Below are 22,174 nucleotides of genomic sequence, written 5' to 3'. Positions count from 1 at the left end.
ATTCCAAAACATAGTGTCTGTCGATATGTTAAGCTAAAAGGGAATTGATTAGCTGTAATCACAATATGTAGCTCCCTAGCTCCCAGGAGCTGTCAAAGCCTCATGGGAAATGTAGATGTTATTTCATCTTAGTGAAGGATGACGACTTGTTCAAAATGTATTATCTTATACAGTTGTATAAACCAATTCAGCTTTAAATATGGACGACAACTCGAGAGACGTGTTTAACTTTTCAGAAAGATTGTTGAATTGGTCCTTAAAGAAACTAGAGGAACAGATCAGTGTGGATGTTAGGGGGCTGTCTTGCGCATGCGCGATGAACTCAAAGAATTCGCGCGCTCTGCACTGGGTCATTTTAAAACTGTCAGAAAACGGGTGACAGTTATTGTTAATGTCGTGTGAGGGCGTTGTTTGACTTCAGAGTAAGTAACGCTAAATCATAAGATTACTCAAATCTGATATTGTATCCCGAACTATTTTACTCATTCAGTGGTAGGGCAAACTAGTTTTTCGGGTTTTTTTTCGGTCAAACTGCAATAAATTATGGTCGGAAATTAGCTAGCAAGCGACAGTAAATTTAACGGTAGCTAGCATGAACAGCAGGTATCTTACTCCCCACGAATGAGGTCACATAATGGACTAAGTTAGATGTCAAACATAAGTTTTCTAGAAATAGTTTGACCTCATGTGCAAGACAACATAAAGCATCTAAGGTAGGTTTAACTTATGTCATTTTGACAGTTAACGCTTACCACCCAACTGAAGTCCCTCCCACTTAACTAACATTAACGTTAGTCCGTAGCTAACTTAAGTGTAACGTCAATTGAACATGGCTTTTGCTAGATGGTCTAACATAACAAACAGAACACAAATGTGTTAATTTTCACCTATTCATGAAGTTAATTCTTGTTTGTTTTGGGGATGTGGTTAGCGTTCAGATTGTTTAATAGGCCGGTTGATTGATTTGAAATTCACGTAACGTTACACGATCATTTTGAAGACAGCAGAGCCTGAGTGGCAGTAACGCATAAAGGGATCTTTCTCGGAAGGAAGAATGGCACCGAGTCAGGACACACAGGTGGGAATGCAAACTTTTAACAGCTGAGCCTAACTTTACTGTAATATATGTTTAAGCAAGAGTGAAAAATACATTTTAATGAATCATTTTCATGTGCAGTTGGAGAAAGTCATTGATGAGGTGTTCAAGAGTGGGGACGTCCAAGCACTGGATGTATTCTTACAAAGGGACATATATGAAGGGACCCCTGTAAAATGTTCCAAGCAGTTTCTCACAAAATTGGATAAACTTATCAGCAGGGTAAGATGTAGCATAGCACGCCCACTAATATGCCAAGGTCTCTGTGATGTTGAGGTTTAATGAAACCATATCTTTATTGTTTATGCAGAGTTTGGACCAAAAAGATTTCAAATCAGCCAGTTTGGGTCTCGCCATCATCTACAAGTGTGGGAAATATCTGAAAGTACCTGGTGGTGGTCAAGGGCTGTCAGAAATAATAGCTCAAGGCTTGATCAAAAAGATAAGTATAGATCTAATTCACATGGACATACAGTGTGTGATTATTGTATAAGTAAATATACTTAGTCAGTTGTTGACTGAACCTGGTTTTGTACACATGGTACAGTGGTTTGAGAAATGCAGGCAACTGTGGATCCAGCGCGGCCCACAGTGGGATGAGACCTTGTTCAACCTTTCTGAGGACTTCTTTGAAGCCTTAATGGTGAGCTAATGTCCAACAGTAAAACACATATAAAACTTTGTACCACTCATTTCATAATGTAAAAACTTTTTTTCTTTCCTCTGTGTTACAGGTGGTTCATGAAGCATGCAAAAAGGGTATGCTGTACATTTCTTGTTTTATGTTTAGTCCATCCTTAGTAAGAGTGTTTCGTCTTCAATTAGCTCTTGTTAGGACCCAACTGGAAATTAAAACTACCATCTTGCAATCAGTGTAATCTTAAAAACACAGCATTACTTGAATCTCTTTATTCCATTGACCGGGAGAGTGGTCATTTCTCCTCAACTAGTGTCAACATTTGTAATGTTGATCTTGCTATACCACTTTTTGACACTCTTAACATTGTTTTGAAGAAATTGTGTCCCTTACAGAGTGAGAGGTCATAGTCGCAGATTTAAATGGAAGATAGTGAAGATGAGTTTCTTGGTTTCAGCACTTTCATGATGAAGCTCAGTATAGTTTATAAGAAAAAACTTTGTCCCAGTTCATAGTGTGGCCTCTATGCTTTTTACAGGAACGTATGAAATTACTGAGTCCTTCCTGTATCCTGTTGGTCAGTTGGTAGTAGACCCCAGAATCTACATCCTTATACAAAAAGAGGTTTGAGATAGTTTTAGTATCTAATTTTTTGGAATAGCAATAAAAGCTGTCAGGCGGATGTTGACTCACAAATTAACCTCTATTAATCTCATAATATCTCATAGGCGATTCGTAAATTTAACGTAATTCTGGACAAAATCCCGATGGAGCTTAAGAAAGAGAGGAAGATCCGAACATCACAGGAGACCTCAGATATCATGTATGTCATGCTAGTTTCCTCATAGTGAAGATCAATATTACTTATTATTTACAGTATCAACATATTCTTGAATTCTCTTAATTCTTGCTTGTTCATCATAATTATACAGGATCAAGCTGGCTGGTCAGATATTGGAGGGCGGAGGTACATTTTTTATAAATAATACAATTTCACCCAGAACCATGTTAAGACACAAAAATGTACAAAACAGTCTGTTTGTGTCAGATTACGACTTGCAGACAGCCCTGATGGAGGCATTGTGCAGAATGGCGAGTCCTGAGCAGAGGAAGGAGTTGGCGGATCGTTGGTTCAGCATGCAGCATGTGGCCAGTGCCTTTGTCAAGATCCGCGATTCTGAGTTTGAGACTGTAAAAATATGCAATTTATCATTTTGTTGCACTACAATGATAATATACTGTAATAATATTACAACAGTATCACAGTTATGTAGAATTTCATGTAAATGTGTCTGATTTCAGGATTGTCGCAAGTTTCTGAACTTGGTGAATGGGATGCAGGGAGACAGGAGGAGGTACACAGGAACCTCAGGGGTCACAACACAAAGCTTGCCATTCAAAAGAGCAATCTTTCTATTTAACTGTTTCACACTGTTTACTCAAGCACAATGAAAGAATGAATAAGAATAACAATTCTGGTCATAATTGCGCAATAACATATACTCGCAAAATAAACAGTGATATAATTCTTTGCCAAGGGATTTTCAATATTGTCTTTTCATTAAATCGCTATATTTGGGTCTTTGATATGACAAATCCTAGCTGACTCAACAACAGATGCACATAACTGAACAGAAATGTCCTCTTTGTATTGTAGAGTGTATTCCTACCCTTGTTTGGAGGCTTATCTTGACAAGCATGAGGTCAGTAGAAACATGATTTCTATGGTTATAAAAATGGGGAAAAAAACACTGAATCTGAGTCTGACAGCACATTCAAGGCAGTTATACAGAAATGATCAGGAAGTCTTTGTCTTGATACAATTCATTCAAGTGTTAACCTAGTTTGCATGTAAGCTGAATGTTACAATCCACAATGTACTCCTCTAAGTGCATTAGTAGGTGTGTTGAAAGGATTACTGTAAAGAGTATGGTCTTGACCTGCTCTATGTGAAAAGTGCCTTGAGATGACTTTTGTTGTGATTTGGTGCTATATAAATAAAAATTGATTGATTGATTGATTGGTTATGTTGTCAGCTGCTGATGCCCGCTGATGAGAAGCTGGAAGAATTCTGGATTGATTTCAACCTTGGCAGCCACAGCATCTCCTTTTACTTTACTTTGGCTGATGAAGAGGCACAGGTACCTCTAGATTAATAGTCAATTCATAAAGTTCTTTTTAAATTTACATTTACATAGCCAACAGCATGTACATCAGAGTCTAACATACAGTGGTTTCCCCTTAATGTAGGAGGGCCAGTGGGAAACGATATGTATACATGAGAATGAAGTCCAAAGCTACACTGTTACAGGTAATCAAAGCACAAAGACCACTGTATCAGTATTTACTCTCTTAGGCATTTAGCTGCAAATTTGACCCCCACAGCCAACAAAATTATGTGTAGTGTATTTTTGCCTTTTAATCGGTGAAAGAGCATAACAGGTTAAACAGTCTTCATAAAAATACTGTAATATCCACTTTTGATTTGCGTGTGATTGATTTTTTTTTTTTTTTTTTAACTTTTGTATGTGTGCTATGTATGACTTTTAAGGATCGCTCACATGTATGTGTGCATGTGTAACACTGATATAGAGTGTTCTGTATCTCCAGAGAAGGGCAAGAGGCGAGTCTTGCAGTTAAGTCTGTCAGAAGTGGTGGTCGTGGGTGCGGTGGAAGGATCAAGTCTTACCATCTACTTCAGCTCCTCTCTGGACATCCTACAGGCTGCTCGTAGCGTCTATGGACACAGCAAAAACAAAGTAGAGAGGCTGTTGCTTATTCACTCCATCCTTATTGGGCATAATGCTAACAGTGATATTTAGTCTGTTTTCTTGTTAAACCAGTATACATGACTATTACGTTTCAGAGAATTTCAGAGGTAAAATAGTGGTATTGAGAAGAACTTGGCAACCAGAAAAAAACTATATTACATTTACACTTGGTTTGTTTTTTTTCAATCATAGCAGTTCATTGTCATTAATCATTTACTAGCTTGCATAAGTTGAAACTGCCACATTCTTGCTTTGGCTCTAAGTCTTAAGTGTGATTATAATTAAATTAGCGATTTGCATTAACAAGCATCTCTCCCTGTCAGGGCTTTGTAGGAAAGACCAGCACATCTGTAGTGAAGACTACAGTCAAAATTTTAATGGAGGAGAACAACTCCCAGGTAAACAGTGGTGTGTCAACACAAGGCTCTCAGTATACAGCTATGATGTGACCAGTGTGGTTATTTCAAATACCAAAATTTATTAAACTGGTGACAGTTGGGGCAGGTGCCCATTTACAGAGGGGAATGGCAGCAGTTAGGTTTGGAAATGATCAGAATACAAGGTGTAAGTTACATGACCACAGACAAAAAAATATGGTTTGTGTTTGGCTGCGGAAATGAGGTTTATATTAATGTGATATTATTGTATCAGAAGTGCTTTGAACAATTTGAAAATCTGTCATAAATGCAAACCGGCATTATAGCTTTGAGGTGTTTTTTACTGCATGCCTCCCTCCACACAGGTTGTTCCAGAAAGCCAGGTGTCCCTTGGTGAAAGTGAGAAAAATACTGCCCCCTACGTTTTACCTGCCCTGCCTGCACCTGTACAGGTGAAAGAGTTTTGTATTGCATAGTCAATCAAATATGTAGCAGTTAAGTGTAATATACACATAATTTTGTTTATGACAGTGGTTTCAGTTCCAAAGGAACATACATAACCTGGCTCTCCAGATTTTTGGGATTTTTGTGGTTACAATAGTAATAATGCCAATCCAGTCAATATATACTTAATATATTAAACGTTTTGTGATTAGTTCATTCAATAACTTGAACACAGAACGGTGGTTTTGTCCAGTTATGACACTATTTTTGTACAAAATTATTAAATGTAACATTACAGTACATACGTAACACCAAACGATGGAGTCTTTGAGAGAAAGAGGATTAAAGATGATTAAGAGGACTAAGAGGCCAAACTCCTTTTAATTGACCTCAGTTAAAATTGTGAAGTATAATATGATAAATCAAATTTGTAACTACCATTTTTGCCATCACACAAATTGTAGGTACAAATTTGGTTATTTCATTAATTGCAACACCTAAGTCAAGAAGAGCAAAGGAACTAACTATATCAGGGTCAAGGTTTGCTGACCAGTATTTGTCAAGACACTGAATCCCTTTCGACTATTAATTTTTATATTTCTATTTGAAGGTGATCATGTGCTATTAACTTAATGTTGTACGAATGACATATAAGAATATTTTTTGAGTATAAAAGTTAAATTGACCATTGTAGGAGGCCATACAATAGATTCACAGACCCAGCCATTCTGCTTGTCCATCCAGATCCAGACCCCAGCCAAGATGAGGATTTCAGAGTCCACCACCTTCATCAGCAGCAGCAGTGCAGGAGGAAGTGTGCATCGTGCCAGTTCCCTGTCTGCTGTCATGTCATCAAGTAGGTGACACTATAAATTGTCAAGAGGAGCTGTCACACCAGTTCCAGTATAATTGTATTTTGTCTCTATAGTATCATCGGTTCCTTGAAATAAATTGAATTAAAAATGCACTAAAACAGTTATTAAGATTGAGCTTTTTTGCAAAGGATTCACATATATGTTGCACTGCATGTCTATTCTTTGCAAAATATGAGGTTTTGCAAATAATTATTTTGCATTAAATCTGCTTTACAAAACACTTTGGATTAAATGTTTCTGATTACATTACTGAACAAAAAGTTTGGTTTGTTTGTTTTTTTTTTTTGCATAACTGGGCCCTGTAGTTTGGGAGGAAACAGAGTCACATCTAGTGAGATAAATAAACTGGTTACATTACAATAAATGTATTTTTACTTTGTTGCTTTGTTGACAAATAAAGTAGAGAGAATTGCATAGTTGAGAGTCTTTAGGGATTTAGTTATGATAGTGTGTACATGAGTTAATATGTCTCCAATTGACAAATCCATCCTTAACAGCATGTCTGTTTAACATTTATCAAGATAGTTGTTATATTCACATTCACTTCTACCATATTGTTGCCCAAATCATTTTAGACAATTTAGTTTAGTTTGTCTTACTTTCCTAATGTGGGTGAATATGAATTAAAGCGAAGCATGTAGATTTAACTGTTAACTATATCACAGCTCTTTTCTCCCTCTTTGACACTCCAGCCGTGGGTAAAGGGAAACCATCTCTGGAGATGGTTCATTCATGTGATAGGCAGAGCAAAGTTTACTTGGGAGAACTAAGGACAACTGCTAAGACCTGCAGTCATGGCACAACACCTGGCAGCACAAAAGCAGGCGGCATGATAGAGCAGGTATGACACATACTGAATATATACTGCACTTAACATACTACATAGGATGTGTAATTGTTCAAAATACTAAACACTGTTTTAAGCGCTTAGTGGTCACTAAACAGCAAGCCCAAAATCTGACATCACTTTTATTTAATGGTTTCTGTCTCAGTCTGATTTGTCTCAACAGAGCACAGCTTCCAAACAGGCCGTCAAGAATACAGTCGGTAAACACAAAAAGGTATAATCATCAAATTATTATGTTTGTGATAACATTACACTAGGATGAGTTTCCTGCTTTTGCACCATATTTCTGAACAGTTTTCACTATATGGGGCTATGATACACTTGAACTATGAACACAGAGGTATTGCTTTTGACTCTTCTCAGTAATTACATGTATTGGCTATTAACATGATTCTGATGACCCCAGACCCAGGTAATGTTTGAGACTATTGTTCCCGACCATCTCACCAAACAGGATTTCTCTTCCAGCTGTCACGCAAATCATTTCTCCTGACACTCTTGTATGTATTTTTTTTTTAATACAGTGGAAGGAAAGGTATATTGCACAAAATATGCTATGCATTTGCATTTGTTGTCTCTGTGCTTATCCTACAGAACATACCAGTGACAAGAGCAGTAGATATGGTTCTAGCTGGACAGGGAGAAGAACAGTCTCTGGGTATTGTATTGTAATGTATTGTATTGCTACACTGACTTTGACTTTATTGTAGCCCAGAAATACAGCTACACTGTTATTCTTCAGAGACTTTTAAACCCATCACTGATCTTTTTACTTACAGAGAATGGTTTTGTGCCTGACACGCAACCCAGAACTGAGAGAAACATGTAAGCACTATAAAGAAACTCCATACTGTTTGCAAATCTTCTGTCATCAGAGTAGCCTTCCTCTGATTGGTAGTGTTGTGTGTATTGTGTACATATACTGTATATCTAAATATGCTTATGTGTTAAATTTGTAGATCTTCTAAGTGGAGCAAACTGTCAATTTCTGAAATGTTAATGATGCCTACACAGAAAATGAATTCTCTGCCAAGAACTGGTGAGCAAAGAAGCCCTAAAATATCTTCACTGTTTCTAGGACTTCACTGAATGTTGTGCAGATAAAAAGCTTGTAACAAAAACTAGGTAGTTAAATAAGAAATGTCACCAAACTTTTAAAATTAATTCTTCTTTTTTCTCTGTAGATTCCCCTTCAAGTTTGGCACAACAGCCAGAACGCCCAGCTTCTGCACAGAGATTGTCTGTTCCAGGCTCAGGCCCAATCAAACAAAAGGAACTCCATATCAAACTCACCCAGCGCCTGCAAGAGGTCCTCAATGAGAGGAACCAAAATCCTGCACCTCAGGAGTCAGCTGCAGTTCAGAGAAAAATGTGTGATATCAGAGAGGACTCTAAAGGCAGAAGCTCTGCAGACCGGTGTGGTTCCACATTGTATACTTCCAAAGAGCAGCAGGCCCGGAGAAATGGCCTGGCCAAAAGGAAGAGCAAAGGCCGGATGTCACTAGAGGCAGATGCTGATGCAGTCAAAGCTCCAGTTAAGGCCTCCACAACCAAAGCTCTGCAGGAGAGAACACCAAATGTGAAGGTTAAAACTAACAGTGGCCTCTCAAGGAAAGAGAAGGTATGAGCTCCATAAGCTTTAAAGTGGATATACTTGATATCTTTATAATAACAATGTATTAAATGACAAATTGTAATGTGGAAGCCTCATTGGTAGTGATGAACCTACAGAGAATTATCACCCAACTCTGCAGCTCCTTCGGGTCCATGGAGGTTTAGAGGGAGTTTCAGCTCATTGTTAAGCTGTCTTCACTGTTTTTGTTCACTTTCATACCATCGTTTTTGGCTGTAGCAGGCAGCTGTTTTCAGAGAACCTACTTTACACTACACTGCTCAGCACTGAATGGCAAACAGACACAGTTAGAAACTTGCTGGTGGAGCATTTAGCAGCTAAAGAACCAGATATTTCCCTTAGGACTTGATAGGGACCAAAAACAGTGCTAAAAAAACTGAATGAAGATGAATGATGATGTTGCTCCAGAACTGCTGGATGTGTACATGAGCACATTTGTTTTCACTGCCCCCAAGTGGCCAAAAATCAGAATTGCAAGATTTGGAAATATGAGATCTGGAGCACATGGTTATAGTAAGAGCTTTTAATAAGTAGCTCTTTGGCTGTATGCTCCAGATCTCATCTTTCCAAATCCTGCCTCAGTTGTCCTGTTTACTGAAACTGGTTTAAGCTAAAAGTTGGATGATGCACAGAGTCTCCTTCACCATTAGTTATTGCCAATCCAAGCAGCTTAATGTCCATTCTGAGGCTCTTAATGTTGTAATAGCATCTTTATTGGGATAGTCACTTCTTCTACTGCATCCATTCAGAGAGATGCAGAGGCTGCAGACAGCATGGTGAAGCTCATCTCTAGCCGTTATGAGATTAACACTCAATCCACATCAAAACCTACAGCAGAAAATATCCCTCAATGCTGGATTCCTCCATTTGTCAACAGGTAAACATGATGATTGTAGGCTACATTATGTAATAAATTGGTAAATGAACAAATATCAATGCTGGAACTGTGCCACTCATTGACTGTTTGTGTTTTTGTAATAGGCCGATCTTTAATATGAACTGGCAACCAACTGCTAAAGTAAGCGATCATTACTTGATTTATAGTGAGGAGTAACTTTAACTTGATTTACTTAAGATGATCTCTGTCTGCTGTAGAGAGAAGACTTTGGATCTGTGAGCTTAATGAGATCTCATAGCAAAACCACAACAAAGTCTACGAGGCAGAGGTAATATTGTATAATTAAGCTAAAAGATTTGAGGAACATTTTAACATTTCAGTGCATTTAGGATGAATGTAATGCCTTTTCTCTTTTGTACAGACAAGATATTTTTGCATTCAACATTGATGCCCCATTGAGTATTGGGGTAAATATTACTCTTTGTCAATTTATATCTTTGAATGTGTTACACCTGAGTAGTCGGTATACCACTGTAGTGTTTTCAGTCTGTTTTTATTGCTCTTTAGGGAAAGGACAAAACCCTCACTAACACCTCTGCCATATGGAGCAGGTAGGTCTGACTGGCCTGTGGACCATCAAGAAATATCACTGTTGAAACACAACCATTTGTCAAGATTTTGTATTAAAATCTGTCTAATTTCTTATTACCCATGTTGTTTGGCAGTGAGATCCATGACTCCTCAATATCCCTCACCACAACCAAGACAGGACAACCTGTGGCAAAAGTATATTTTCATCATAGTATTATATTATAGGTATTAAAATATTGGAGGTTGTAGAGACTCTGTGTGTGTCTACATATATAGATATAGATATTTCTCTCTGTTCTGTCACTTTGTTTGTTGTAGGAAAAGAGGTATGTGAAGAAGCACCTGTTCAGTGACACAGACACAGACTATAACGTGACAGAGGTCAGCTGGTTGAGGGAGTCAAGTAGGAAACCCAAACCCAAAGTTACCAAATACTCTAGGCCGGTGCCCGTCAAGCCTAAAGCTCTGTCACCTCATACTTCATGTAGGCTATTTAAATCACAAAATTATGCTGCTCACAATTTTAAATTCATCACATTGCGATTCAATGTTGATGTAATGATTTGAGTAAATTAGTTTTTCCATAAACAGTATGTGCGTTCCTTCATGGCAGATGAATCCCCAGATTTACCCCCGCCCTCTCCAAAACCTGTAAAGGGCAATACCAAACCCAATAAGGTAAGGCAGTATTTGTGTTTTTTTGTAAATATGCTATAAGCCTGTGATACAATATCCCAGTCAGCCACAGTGTGTCACTGCTGTTTAATCAGAAAAAGCTTGATGTGAAGAAAGCAGCAGAGCAGCCAAAGTCAGTGAAGCCAGCAGCAGCACCCGGCAGACAACATGCAGCAGGCAGGAGGTCCCAGAGAGCTGCAGCCACCATAGCCAAGAGCTACAGAGAGCCAGACACTGATGACAGCCAGTCAGAATCAGAGAAGCGTCTGGCTCCCAAGGCAAGAGACTTCCTTATTTCTTGTTTTATAAAAAGTTTATTAATACGTACTGTGAATCTGCCCATACCAATTAGCTTTTTGGTGTTTTGTTGATTAAAGTAATGTTACAGACCAGTGTGGTCAAAGTCAGCCTGACAACGGGGAAGACGTTATGTCCAAATAGTAAAACAAATAATGATATTTGGTCAGAAATAATGATCATTCATGCAGTGTTGCATACCTTGTTACACAGTCACAGTAGAGTGAGTAAAGTACAAACATGATGTCAAAGGAGGCCTTGTTTTGACAGAGTGCCAGTCCTCCCCACACATACACATATCTTGATCTCTCATTCTTACACATAATTAATTGCTCACAGCAAATGTGAAGCCAATTGTGTCAATATTTTGATAGTACTTGAGAAGCACTTGAGCAACAATATTTATTTAAAATAAATTTTCTCTTCAACAAGTGAATGGTAGATTGAAAGACAAGTACCTGAAGATGCTTGCTTGATGTCAAGCATCCGTTTTAATCAAGTCGTACATCAAAATTTGGATTGGCTAGACTCTGCAGTCCTACTACACAAGAGCAAAAACACTTGTGGGAGTCACTCCATGCTATTGGGAATACACACAGTTGACTACTGTAATTTTAAAATAACAGTAGTTGATTATAGTGCTGTTTCAGTTGACCAAAATCATCCTTTCTCTATCCCCCAATAATAGTACTCCTCCACTGATCAGCTGGAAAAAACTGAGAAAACCCATGAGACTGCTCAGGTGAGGAAGAAAAAGACTGGCAGTAAACAACCAACCAAGAGCCATATGAAGCCAGGGAGCAGCCATCATAGCAGCCAGCCAGAGTCCGAATCTGTGTCAGAGCAGCCACCTATTTCCAAGGTAGGGGCCATTGAGTTTATATGTAATGTAATTATTGATCATGCCGTAAAACATCTGGTCATCTGAGTACAGCATAAAACATGCATCATATCCAACATATATCACAACATTCCCATACAGTGATCAACTTAGTTACCAACTTGCTCTATTCTGACTGATAGTCAGCAGCAGAAGGCTCTGTTTGCATGTGTTTGTGGGGTTGTTAAACTACAATTTTCCAAAAAGGCAAAACATTTATTTTATGTTACTTTAGTATGGACATTCATAATGTTTTAATTAAGTAACAAACAAAGAAAAGTAGCTAGGGCTTATTCATCAGGTAGAATCCATCAAAAATCAACCAAAAATGTCCATATCACTATGTCAGAGCTTGTAGTGAACTCCACATATGGATGTGGTTGTTTATCCAGCATCATAAAGTTTTGTTAGAGCTGTTGAAAAGAATCACATTGGCAGGAAAACAAGGGGTGAAAATTAAAATAGCTTTTGGCAGACAACAACTGTGAAAGTTCAACCACAGGCATTTTTTCTCTAGCCAGTCAGTGCAGTACTGAGCTCTGTACAATCTATAAGAATGCTGGTTATTTTATTTGCAGTGTGAATACAGAATGGCATAATGTTTCAATGTCCTCACTGAGTCATTTTAACATCAGAGTTGTATTAATAGTTGATTGTTGCATTCCTTTTTGCTTTGCCTGCCAACAGAAATATTTTGTAGGCCAGCAGGGGAAAAGTGAGAAGACCTGTCAACAGGTTCCAGTGGTAAAGAAGAGAAAAAATACCTCCTCTGAGCAAACTGTAGATACCTATAGGAGACCGGACCGCAACAACCAGTCAGATTTTAAAAAGCCATCTGGTCTCAAGGTGGGAGCCAGTTTTCTATTTAGGTCTTTCCAGTCATCACCTTTTGGAAAGTATTACACTATGTGAATTAAGCACACCTGATGATATTTGTTTATTGTGATTATTGACTGTTAACAGTCCAATTTGGAAAATACTAGTTAAATTCTGCAGAAAAAGTTATATAGACAATAATAAAAGAATTCTCACCTCATCAGACAACTTACAGATGTACATTTCAGCAGATCTTGGCAGTTTATACATTTACAAAACATGGACAGAGAATGAAAATGAGCACTATTGGCTCTTCGCATGAAACTTACTAAGCAGATGTGTAAGCAGGCGTGTTAAAACAGATGAAAGAATATACATAATCTTAATAAAATGAATGGAAAAGTGATTTTGTTGGTTTGTGCAAAATAATGCCATTCATAGATACAATATAATATATATAATTTCTCATCAAAAGATGTTAAAATATTAAGATGACAGCTAACAGACAGAGCTGGGCATTAAGCTGTATTGAGCTGGGAATGAACCAGGATCTGGAACATGCACATGCATGTTGTGAGCCTGAGTGGATTTAGCACTTGTTAAACATCATACATAACAGAAACACTCTGTTTTTCAGCAGCAGAGGCCAGAGAATGTTCTTCAAGAAACTACAAAGTTAAATAAGACAAATGTCATCCCTGCTCAAGAACAGAAGAATGCATTGGAGGAGTCCTGGGCTGCCCGCCAGGCGTCTTTCTCTCCGTCTCCTCCTTTTATCGAGAGGATGAGATGTAAGACTCTGTGGAAAGCCGCACATCCGCATCAGTTAGATAACAGTCATTTGACTTCTCTGACTTGTTTCATGGTGAATCAAATGGTTTATGAATTCCATCACAGGGGCCACATGTATTACTTAATAGCCCTTTTGACACTTGTTGGCTTGGTTGCTGAAACTCTTTCCCATCATTGACATACATTGCCTTTGCTTGGATTCTGCTGTAATAAATTGTAGATAGTGTTTCGTTTTCACTGACTTTCTGTAGTGAAGTGTATAATCTATAACTTTACACTTAAAAATTTGACTATGGACAACAAGTGGTTTTATTATTTAATTGTTGATATGTTGCAGTTTGGTGACACTCCACAGGCAGACTGTCATTTTGTAATTTTGGCCGGTAAAGTGAAGCCTTGCTCAGAAAAATAACTCATCACTTTTGAATTTGTCAAATCTGAAATGGACATATGTACAAAAGAATATTCTTCCCCTAAAACCCAAATTTTTGCACCGATTGTATGAAAAGCATTTACTTGACCTGCTCAGTCATCAGATATCTTGTATTTACCCTTGTAAACATGTAGAACGTTCTGTGTATGAATCTACGTTTGCACAAGATGCATTTTCAAGTTTTTAAACTGTTATATAAATGACCCTATTGCTCTCCAACCTCTTAACTGTAAATTGATATGTAGAAAAGCATGTATATATTGACCTTCTACTCTGTGTTCAACTTCTGAGGCCAGCTGTTTGAACATCTGTGCTTATTTTGGATCTTCACAGCTGCTGAGAGGTCAGCCCCAACCTTGGCTTTGACCATCTCCCCTCTCCTCACCCCGCGGGGATCCCCACTCCCTGCCTCCCCCGACCCCCCCAGCCAGGACACCCCCTCGCCATTCCTGCTGCTACCCAAACCTCGCTTGACAGTCAGCAGTAAAGGAAACTTCAAGCCCTCGTTCTACGGAGCAGAAAAGAAGCGCAGGACATCCAAGACTCAGTCCATCCAGTCTTTCTCCCCTCTCCCTTCACTGACCTCCAGAGGTCAAACCCCTGCAGCCGGTCCTCCCACTGGACCAAGTGCAGCGGAGGTAAAATAGCACCTTTTTTTTTCTCCATGATGTAGGTCTCATGGATCCTGTGTTAGGGGTTAGAATTGCGTTCAGACTTTTTTAATGTAGCATATCCATATGCTCTTTTTTTACCCTGAATTGTAGTTAGTCAGTGGCATCTGGCATCATCTTAAAGTTGTTTAACAACTCATCTCAGAATCCAGTTCTAACGGCTGGCAGGGAGTTCCCTGGTATTTATCATCTTTGAGTGATTCACACACCTTTACACTACATGGAAGTCATTGACGTCATTTGACGGTCACGTGAGAATCACTAGAGTGACATGAAAGGACGTGTGAGTTATTAGACGACTGCAGGCCTTTAAAGACAGTAACCTGGAATTTAAGGAAGTAGGTATGTGACCTGAACGTTAGTGTTTGAAATTCCCAGACCTGCTGAGAAAATGTGAGTAGCGAAAGTGAAAAAATAACACTTGCCTCCCTCAACAACCATTTTGAGGTTCTTTCTTTAAGCAATTTGGTTATATTGAATGTCAAATTGTTCAACTCTCAACTGCTAACAATTGTTAAGCGTAACATTAGGGATCAAGCCACTGTCAGGGGTGAACATGTGTCTGAAGTGGCCATTTGAGAAATTCATCATACATCATGTAATTATGTGGATAATGTTGGAATTACACATGATGATTTGGATGATTAAGTAGCAGGATTGAAATGACCTATTTAACTCCAGACAGGGCAAATAATAGTTCAGCAACTCTCCATCTGTGCCTCTTGATGTATGGTGGAAAATGTCTTTTTCATTAACTGTCACTAATCTATGACATGCATGGCGATTAGATAACCACTAAATGGGTTGCCATATTTCTTCTTCCATCATTTTCTCATCACTTTCTGTCCCTCTCCATTCTTCCATTCCTTTATTTTGTTTCCAGACAAGTCCAGTCCAGCAGCGCCTATTCTCAGCACCTCGATCTCCTTTGTCTCTGTCCACTTGTCCCCTGCTGACGTCCACATTCAATGAGCTGGACAAGCCGTCACTGCCCTCTCCTCCTCAGTCACCGTTCCCTGAAGACACCGTCAACCATGGCCGCCATCATGATTTCAATGAAGTATCTCCAGTGTCTCGGGTGTCACTGAGCCAGTCATCAGTACTCAGTATTAGAGTTAAGGACAGCACCACTGCTAGCCTGGCAGTGTCTCAGAAAACAGAGGTAGGAAGGGCGTACGACCTATATTTCATATTTCATAATTTTATGATTATGATCAAATGGATGGACTGATGGGACCACCGAAAGACTACTAATGAGTAAATGAGTTATTGTAATTTTTAAATAGCGGTAGCCATCTAACAAATGATGGATTATTCTCCATTCTGACAGAAAACACCACCTTCAGAACGAGACCTAAAACCTGCACAGCTTCATGTCTCAGGTAAAAGCCCTTTTGTGTTCAACTTGGTCCTTGTGTCCTGGATTTCCCACTTGTTACAATCTGACCCCAGAGCAAGGTCCCCTCTGCGCCTTAATGAGGTTGCAGTTCAGAACAAAATTACATCTAATCAAATAGTCATTATAGGTACAAATTCCCTAAAACATTTAATGCGGTCAAAATGCATATCTGTTTTAGATGAAAACACCTTTGTCAAGGAACAGTTGTATCATGGGAAATGTATTATAATGTGTGGTTGTTGGTACAGGACCCAGTCGCAAGCGCCACATCTCTTTGTCCAGTAACTCTGAGGAAGATGAGAGGGAAGATAGGAAGAAAAGCAAGATGAGAGGGCAGCGTTCTCCTCGGATGAGACCAAGGAAGTTGTTCAAGTCCTGTAAGACATATTAGTTGTACATAGTGAAATAGTGGCAAATTCAGTTAGTAATCACATCTCCAAATATCCCGGTGAAATAACAACTATTGGGACGTCAGAGCCACAATGCTAATGTAAACCTGAAAACATTTGCATTACACACCCTAAGTATTATGAATATCACCAAATTAGTTTTTTAACAACATGGGATATGAGTGCCATTGTTCTCATAAACCAATAAAACGGTTGTTTTGAATTTTCTGTTTGATATTTAAGGTTATCTGGATCATGTAAGGCATCTTGGTGATAAGTTACTTCTCCACTTACAATGATTAAAAAAGGCTCTTAGATTATTTACATAGTATTTGCCATTCAACACAGTACCAATGTACCTAAATGCAGTATCAGGTATTAAAATATGGCCACTTTTCACCTCAATAACTCCTACATGAGATAACATGCAAATTTTCTCATTGTTTCAGCCACCAGACCTCATGCTCAGTTCTGAGCTGGGGAGAGCAAAGTAGTTTAGAAGCGGGCCAAAGGATAGATCTTTCAAAGTTACTGAGGAAGGAATATCAGAATATCAAGAATAAGTCTGTAAGAGACGAAACTCATGGCACAGGCACCCTTTTCCCCACTTTTCACTAGACTTCACATTCAGTGTCAAGTGACATGGCGAGGAACAGATTAAAAAGGAATCTTATCTTCTAATCAGTGTGTGTTACATTAGGTTACATTGTCTTAGAATTAAAGATGGGTAATTACATGTGAAATACATTTTATGTAAATATGTGGATGTTTGTTTTTTTAATGACAGGCCTTCTTAGGATACCCATGCTGTGAAGACGTCAGTTTTATAAGAAAACAATATTTGCAACCTTAGATAATATTTATTGCAGGGTTTTTAACCAGAATTTGACTCTTGAGATTGTCCTCCCAACGTATCAGTGGCTCTGTTATTCTTAGTTGCTGAGGTGTCTACTGAAGGTGAAGTGAGCCAAGTGATGTCTTCTTCCCACACGGTGAGCTCCAGTCACTGGGAGGCTGAAGTGGCAGAGGGAGACATGGACATGGATGAGGATCTGGAATTTCCAGAAATGGCCTTAAACCCAAATAACCTGTGCCAGCAATTCAGCTCTGAGCTGAAGAACAAGTTCCAGGTTGGACACATACAATGACACACATTTATATAGCCAGTGAGGCAAGAGAATATGCAGCAGTGATTGTATTACCGGCACAGTACATTATGTAGATCCCCTGTTTTTGAAGTTCAAAGGACAATTAACTCCTCTGAAAATAACGTGTCATGTGTGACAAAGCAGTGACTTATGTAATTTCTCTAGACTTGACACTTCATATTTCTTGTCCTCTCTCTTTTCTTAATTCTGAGCCACTGATATGTTGTTAAATTATTAAATGATGGCCTTTCTGAACTACTAACTATTACATATGTTTGTATTCAGAACCGTTCTAAGATGATGGAGGTTTACAACAAGCAGTCTTTGAAGACTGTCCAGCAACATGTCTCTTCCCTCAACATGCAAGTTACCAAATACAGGTCAGTTAGTATGTAGTTGTAGTGTTGCAATCAAAACACACAGCTAACTTTTCCACAAGAAATTACAAAATTAATGTGCAAATTTGAAGTTTTTAACATCAAAAATACTGCTTAGTTTTTACCTTTGATTGATGGCTGGTTGCCTACCAATGTGGTCATTTAAGGAAAAATTAAAACAAAACAAAAAAAACTTGTTAGTACAGTATGTTTAATAGGCTGTAGCTCTAGTGTTTTGTCATCCTACAATCTGGGGGAAAAAACATTTTTCGTTTGCTTTTCATTTTTGATTTCCACTTCACTGGTTTATTTTCCATCCTCTGTACAGGACTCAGAGACTTGAACAGGTACAGAAGGTCCTCTTGGAGGAGATCCACAAACTGGAGCAGGATGACACTACACTGAAAAACATGGAGAAAGACCTGACTGTAGGTCACTCTGACTCTTTCTATGTATTTCTTTCATTTTCTCTTGCTCTCTCACACAGACACTATCATTTTGTAACAATTTGAGGGAGAATGCTGAAAGTAGTATTATTAAAAAAAAAAATAAAAAAAAAATCTCACCGTACAGTATTCTGTCAGACGCGATTGTTATCAAATATGACGTGTTGTTGATGTGATCTGTGTGTCTATGTTCTCTCAGATGTACTGGAAAAAGCAGATCATGGCGTTCCATTCTTACCAGGAGCAGGAAACCAGGAGGTGAATAAGAGGCCTAGTGTGTGTATTTGTGTTTGCTGAAAGAACCATTTTGTTAAGTTTCCTTCCACACTTTGATCAATGCAGTTACCACAGGCTTAAACTCAAATACCCTGTAAACGTTTGAATAACACTCTTGTTTATTCTGTGGAACATGGATTAAAAAGCTTGACTGAAAAATACATTTTTTCCTCAGGCATATCATCATAAGCTAGATATGCACCCAAAAGCACAAGCTATTTTTTGGAGGCATGTGGCCAATTCATTTGACTAAGCTGAGTTCACTGATGTTTAGCAAGATTTCCCTCTGATTACAAAAGGCCATCCTCACTGGTACACCCAGTCATGACTAAAATATATTAAAGTCACGATGGCGTTTTCAAATAAATGGGTGACAATGAAGTATTTATATTTTTGTGTTTATATAAAGCACACAAATTCATCCCGTCATAAGTGGCTATCTATTTTTTTATTATTATATGTTTTACACATAGTTATGGGTCTTTTTTTCAGCTGTAGCTTCTTTTTGGCCACTCTGCCATACAGCACAGATTTAGTGTGATTGCTTTTAGTGACTGTTGTCTTCTGGCAAGGTCTTTCACCATATTTTGTCAGTGGTCTTAAGTTCTTTGTCATCTTCATGTCAGTTCCATCTTGACTTACTGCGGTCACATGAATGCCCAAATCTGTACGTACTTGAAAGGCTTTCAGCTTTAACAGACACCGTTAGATATATGTTTGATTCTAAATCTAATTCTAAAGACCAAAAAAAATCATTAAATTAACACTCACATCAAGTATTTTAACTCCACAGCTATTGTAATTGTGTCTAGTAAACCAGGAATCCTTTTCCACAAGTGCACCTTTTAAGAAATAGAGCCTTTAATGTTCATCAGTGTTGCCTTGTTCCCCCCTTTTTTATTTTATCATTCATTTTAAATGTATTTATTTGACAGAGACAAAGCTCATTATTGAAAAAAAGAACTGTAAGCTGGCCAGTTTGCCTAAAAGGCTCATTTTTATCTGTTGTGCTTGGCAAGATGTTAAAAAAGGGCAACCTAAAATTAGATTAAAATGACATAAATATAATTTACATTTTTCCTTTACCTTTACCTTGTGTGTTCTCTCAGCTTCTTCACCCTCTTCTTCATTCGGTTGCGTGACTGTCTCTCTCCTTCCCTCCAGAAACGAGACCCTGAAGAAAACTCTCCAGAGTAACGTGTGTCACAGCTTGGAGTACGAGGAAAGAATATTCACATCCCAGGTCTGAGCCTCGGGCCTAAACTTCACAACTAACGTCTACTATGTGCTTCATTGCTTTGCTCAAGTGTTAGACTTCTAATTAGCTGTGTAAATCCAGAGCTCAGGTAGCTTCGAGTGAAGAACATCCCTTCACACTTCATCAGTTTTTAAAAATAGAACACGTCACCTCTGCCTGTCAACCTGTCTGTTCAGTCATTTTTTGCTGAGTGGCTTTTATAATGTTTTGCTTATCTCAAGTTGTCCCCTGCTTGTTCTGAGTGTGTTTTATTCTGTGTTACCACCCCTAAAACCCTGCTGCTCTGCCTGATGTTTTCAGATGCGCCTGATAAGAAAAGACATGAAGTCAGTTCAGGACAGACTCCTCGGCGAGATGGTGAGTAGACACGACACAGATGACTCTTCAGCACGGATTAGACCAAAACAATTAGGCTGGCGTTCTCTCTCTCTTTCATTTGGTGTCCTTCAGTCTGTCAGCAGGACAATGCTCGTGTGAAAGCTTGTACATACCAACAGTCTTGAGAAGATTTATGACTCATATAGTGTTGTGTAAGGTTTTAAATGAAGTGTCATTCTTGAGTGTTTCTTTATGCTTTGTACCTTTTGTAGCAAGAAGGGGAGTTGAAGAGTGTGAAGAGAGGTCTGCATGCTTTGTTTTTCCCTGATGGAGCCAGGTTTTGAGTTGAACACAGTCCTGCTAAAGGTCTCTACACACTAAACAAGGTTGTGTAGTACATCACACCATGCACACTGTGCTGTGTACTTTCATTAACATTTAATTAACATTGTTTCCTTGAAGTTGAGATTTCCAGGTTCTGCTTTTAGCATCTTTCTTTAGTATCTGTATGTGTTTATTTTTTTCTGACCTGGATGTGTTGCTGTTACATGTTTATTTTTATGAGAAATGTTATAATATTCTAATATTAATTATTTTATGAGATTTATAAATTCAATGGATTTTAGTGTTCTTTGAAAGTAAGTACAGGTAATGAGCTTTTTCCATGTCTTTAATTGTGTTGGCTCTATGATTTTTTTTAATACAAATTGCTGATTTATTTATGTAGGTTAGAGAAGAACTGAAAATGGCAAACTAAAGATTGAAAATGTTCACTTTATCAATTGTTTTTAATTACCTCTTCAACTTGATTCTTAATTGAAAATAAAATTGTTTAAAAAAAAATCAGATAAGACATTCTTAAAAAAAGGCCTTGTATTTTGAAGACAAGAGTGCTTACAAAGGTATTTCTCTTTTCAGTGAAGACATTGACGGTCCCATTCAGATTGACATACTGTATGTACAGTTAATATCAAATTCATCCCCAAACCCACCTTCCCCAGACTGCACAGTCTTTACACAGTCCAAGTGACACATTATTCATCAGTTAAGAAAAGGTGAAGCTGGTCACATGCACAACTTCTTCCCACTACATGGATTCACACACCGCCTTGTCAAAGGAGTCCATGAAATAGTACAAAAAAAACAACACGGACTGAATGACAGGATTGTTTTTTTTTCCTCTACCCTCATCCTGAGAGTCAAGAGGCTCCACCAAAGTCCTCTTCCACCAGCCAGCTTCCACGTGGCGAAGTCCAGTAGTCTCCAGGACACACTGCCACAAACATTACCGTCATCTTCTCTCCCACACCCCTATTCTCATATCGATATGATCGTCAAGGGTGCTGGAAGAATGTTAAAGACACACTGAAGGCGAAAAGGCTTCAGGCTCTTTGAACTGTCACCGTTGAGCAGCTTCTAGCAGCCTCAGAAAATTTCTAAGCTCAGCATTTCTTCACAGAAGAAACTCCCCGCTTTCATGGCCGGTGGAACCTGGAGAGACAGATGTGAGGAAATGTGTGTAAGCGGAGAGGTACAAATCATGAGAGCAGAGGGCACCTTCGTCATCATACCCAGCTATGATTGCAGCTATTAATCAGCCCTGTGGGTCTATTTTTAACACGGTCATTGAATTTGCTGAAGAGCTGGACATGTAGTCCCTTCCCATCCTTCTTCTGGGTCACTGTTACATCTCACAACAAAGACCCTGTTTTGCCAAAGCTTAGCCAAGGACACCGTGGCATTTTATCATTTCTCTCTGCCTGGCAGGTGGAGCTCTCTAGAGGACAACCCCTCCCCTACCCCCCTATTTAGAAACACCCACGTCTATCTTTAGCTCCTCGGTGCTCTCTGGATGAGCAAGGAGAGCTAAATTTAGACCACCGCAGCCCA

At 38.7% G+C, this 22,174-nt stretch overlaps 2 protein-coding genes across 9 annotated transcripts in view; one reads left to right on the top strand and one right to left on the bottom strand.

Moving 5' to 3' along the window:
• Window positions 1-316: 316 nt before the first annotated feature.
• Window positions 317-21,062, top strand: sycp2 (synaptonemal complex protein 2). Of its 5 annotated transcripts, none has more exons than XM_042407797.1 (47): window positions 317-422; window positions 1,001-1,078; window positions 1,178-1,318; window positions 1,407-1,538; window positions 1,635-1,739; window positions 1,831-1,855; window positions 2,272-2,357; window positions 2,462-2,556; window positions 2,666-2,700; window positions 2,782-2,924; window positions 3,036-3,088; window positions 3,391-3,436; window positions 3,770-3,874; window positions 3,984-4,044; window positions 4,344-4,492; window positions 4,828-4,902; window positions 5,247-5,333; window positions 6,070-6,181; window positions 6,893-7,041; window positions 7,193-7,261; window positions 7,642-7,705; window positions 7,827-7,872; window positions 8,007-8,086; window positions 8,232-8,668; window positions 9,430-9,557; window positions 9,662-9,698; window positions 9,776-9,846; window positions 9,940-9,985; window positions 10,086-10,129; window positions 10,244-10,304; window positions 10,428-10,593; window positions 10,723-10,787; window positions 10,880-11,062; window positions 11,770-11,943; window positions 12,649-12,807; window positions 13,415-13,568; window positions 14,336-14,640; window positions 15,557-15,835; window positions 16,004-16,055; window positions 16,321-16,449; window positions 17,398-17,591; window positions 17,895-17,989; window positions 18,315-18,414; window positions 18,632-18,690; window positions 19,873-19,951; window positions 20,267-20,323; window positions 20,557-21,062. In XM_042407797.1, the coding sequence occupies exons 2-47, from the start codon at window positions 1,055-1,057 to the stop codon at window positions 20,626-20,628; spliced, it is 5,028 nt and encodes a 1,675-aa protein (XP_042263731.1). In that variant the 5' UTR covers window positions 317-422; window positions 1,001-1,054; the 3' UTR covers window positions 20,629-21,062. The 5 variants fall into 5 exon arrangements, with proteins under 5 accessions (XP_042263731.1, XP_042263733.1, XP_042263732.1 ...); XM_042407799.1 differs by having other exon boundaries at window positions 4,344-4,495; window positions 12,649-12,702; XM_042407798.1 differs by having other exon boundaries at window positions 4,344-4,495; window positions 13,418-13,568.
• phactr3a (phosphatase and actin regulator 3a) overlaps window positions 20,608-22,174 on the bottom strand; it is a 32,472-nt gene continuing 30,905 nt past the window's right edge. For all 4 annotated transcript variants that reach the window (XM_042407802.1, XM_042407801.1, XM_042407805.1 and 1 more), the window contains one exon: window positions 20,608-21,775. In XM_042407802.1, the coding sequence (XP_042263736.1) occupies window positions 21,760-21,775 (16 nt within the window). In that variant the 3' untranslated portion in view covers window positions 20,608-21,759. The remainder of the gene's footprint in view (window positions 21,776-22,174) is intronic.

This window comes from Thunnus maccoyii, chromosome 4, assembly GCF_910596095.1.
Source record: "Thunnus maccoyii chromosome 4, fThuMac1.1, whole genome shotgun sequence".
NCBI classification, from domain to species: domain Eukaryota; kingdom Metazoa; phylum Chordata; class Actinopteri; order Scombriformes; family Scombridae; genus Thunnus; species Thunnus maccoyii.
The sequence above is the reverse complement of the archived record's forward strand: the minus strand, read 5'-3'. Positions and strand labels throughout refer to the sequence as shown.

Excerpts from the sequence above, each read along its gene's own strand:
- sycp2 (XM_042407795.1), top strand. The coding sequence starts at position 1,055 with ATGGCACCGAGTCAGGACACACAG. Across the intron at positions 2,557-2,665 it reads CAGGAGACCTCAGATATCAT|GATCAAGCTGGCTGGTCAGA; the intron begins GTATGTCATGCT and ends ATAATTATACAG. Across the intron at positions 16,450-17,397 it reads AAGGAAGTTGTTCAAGTCCT|TTGCTGAGGTGTCTACTGAA; the intron begins GTAAGACATATT and ends TGTTATTCTTAG.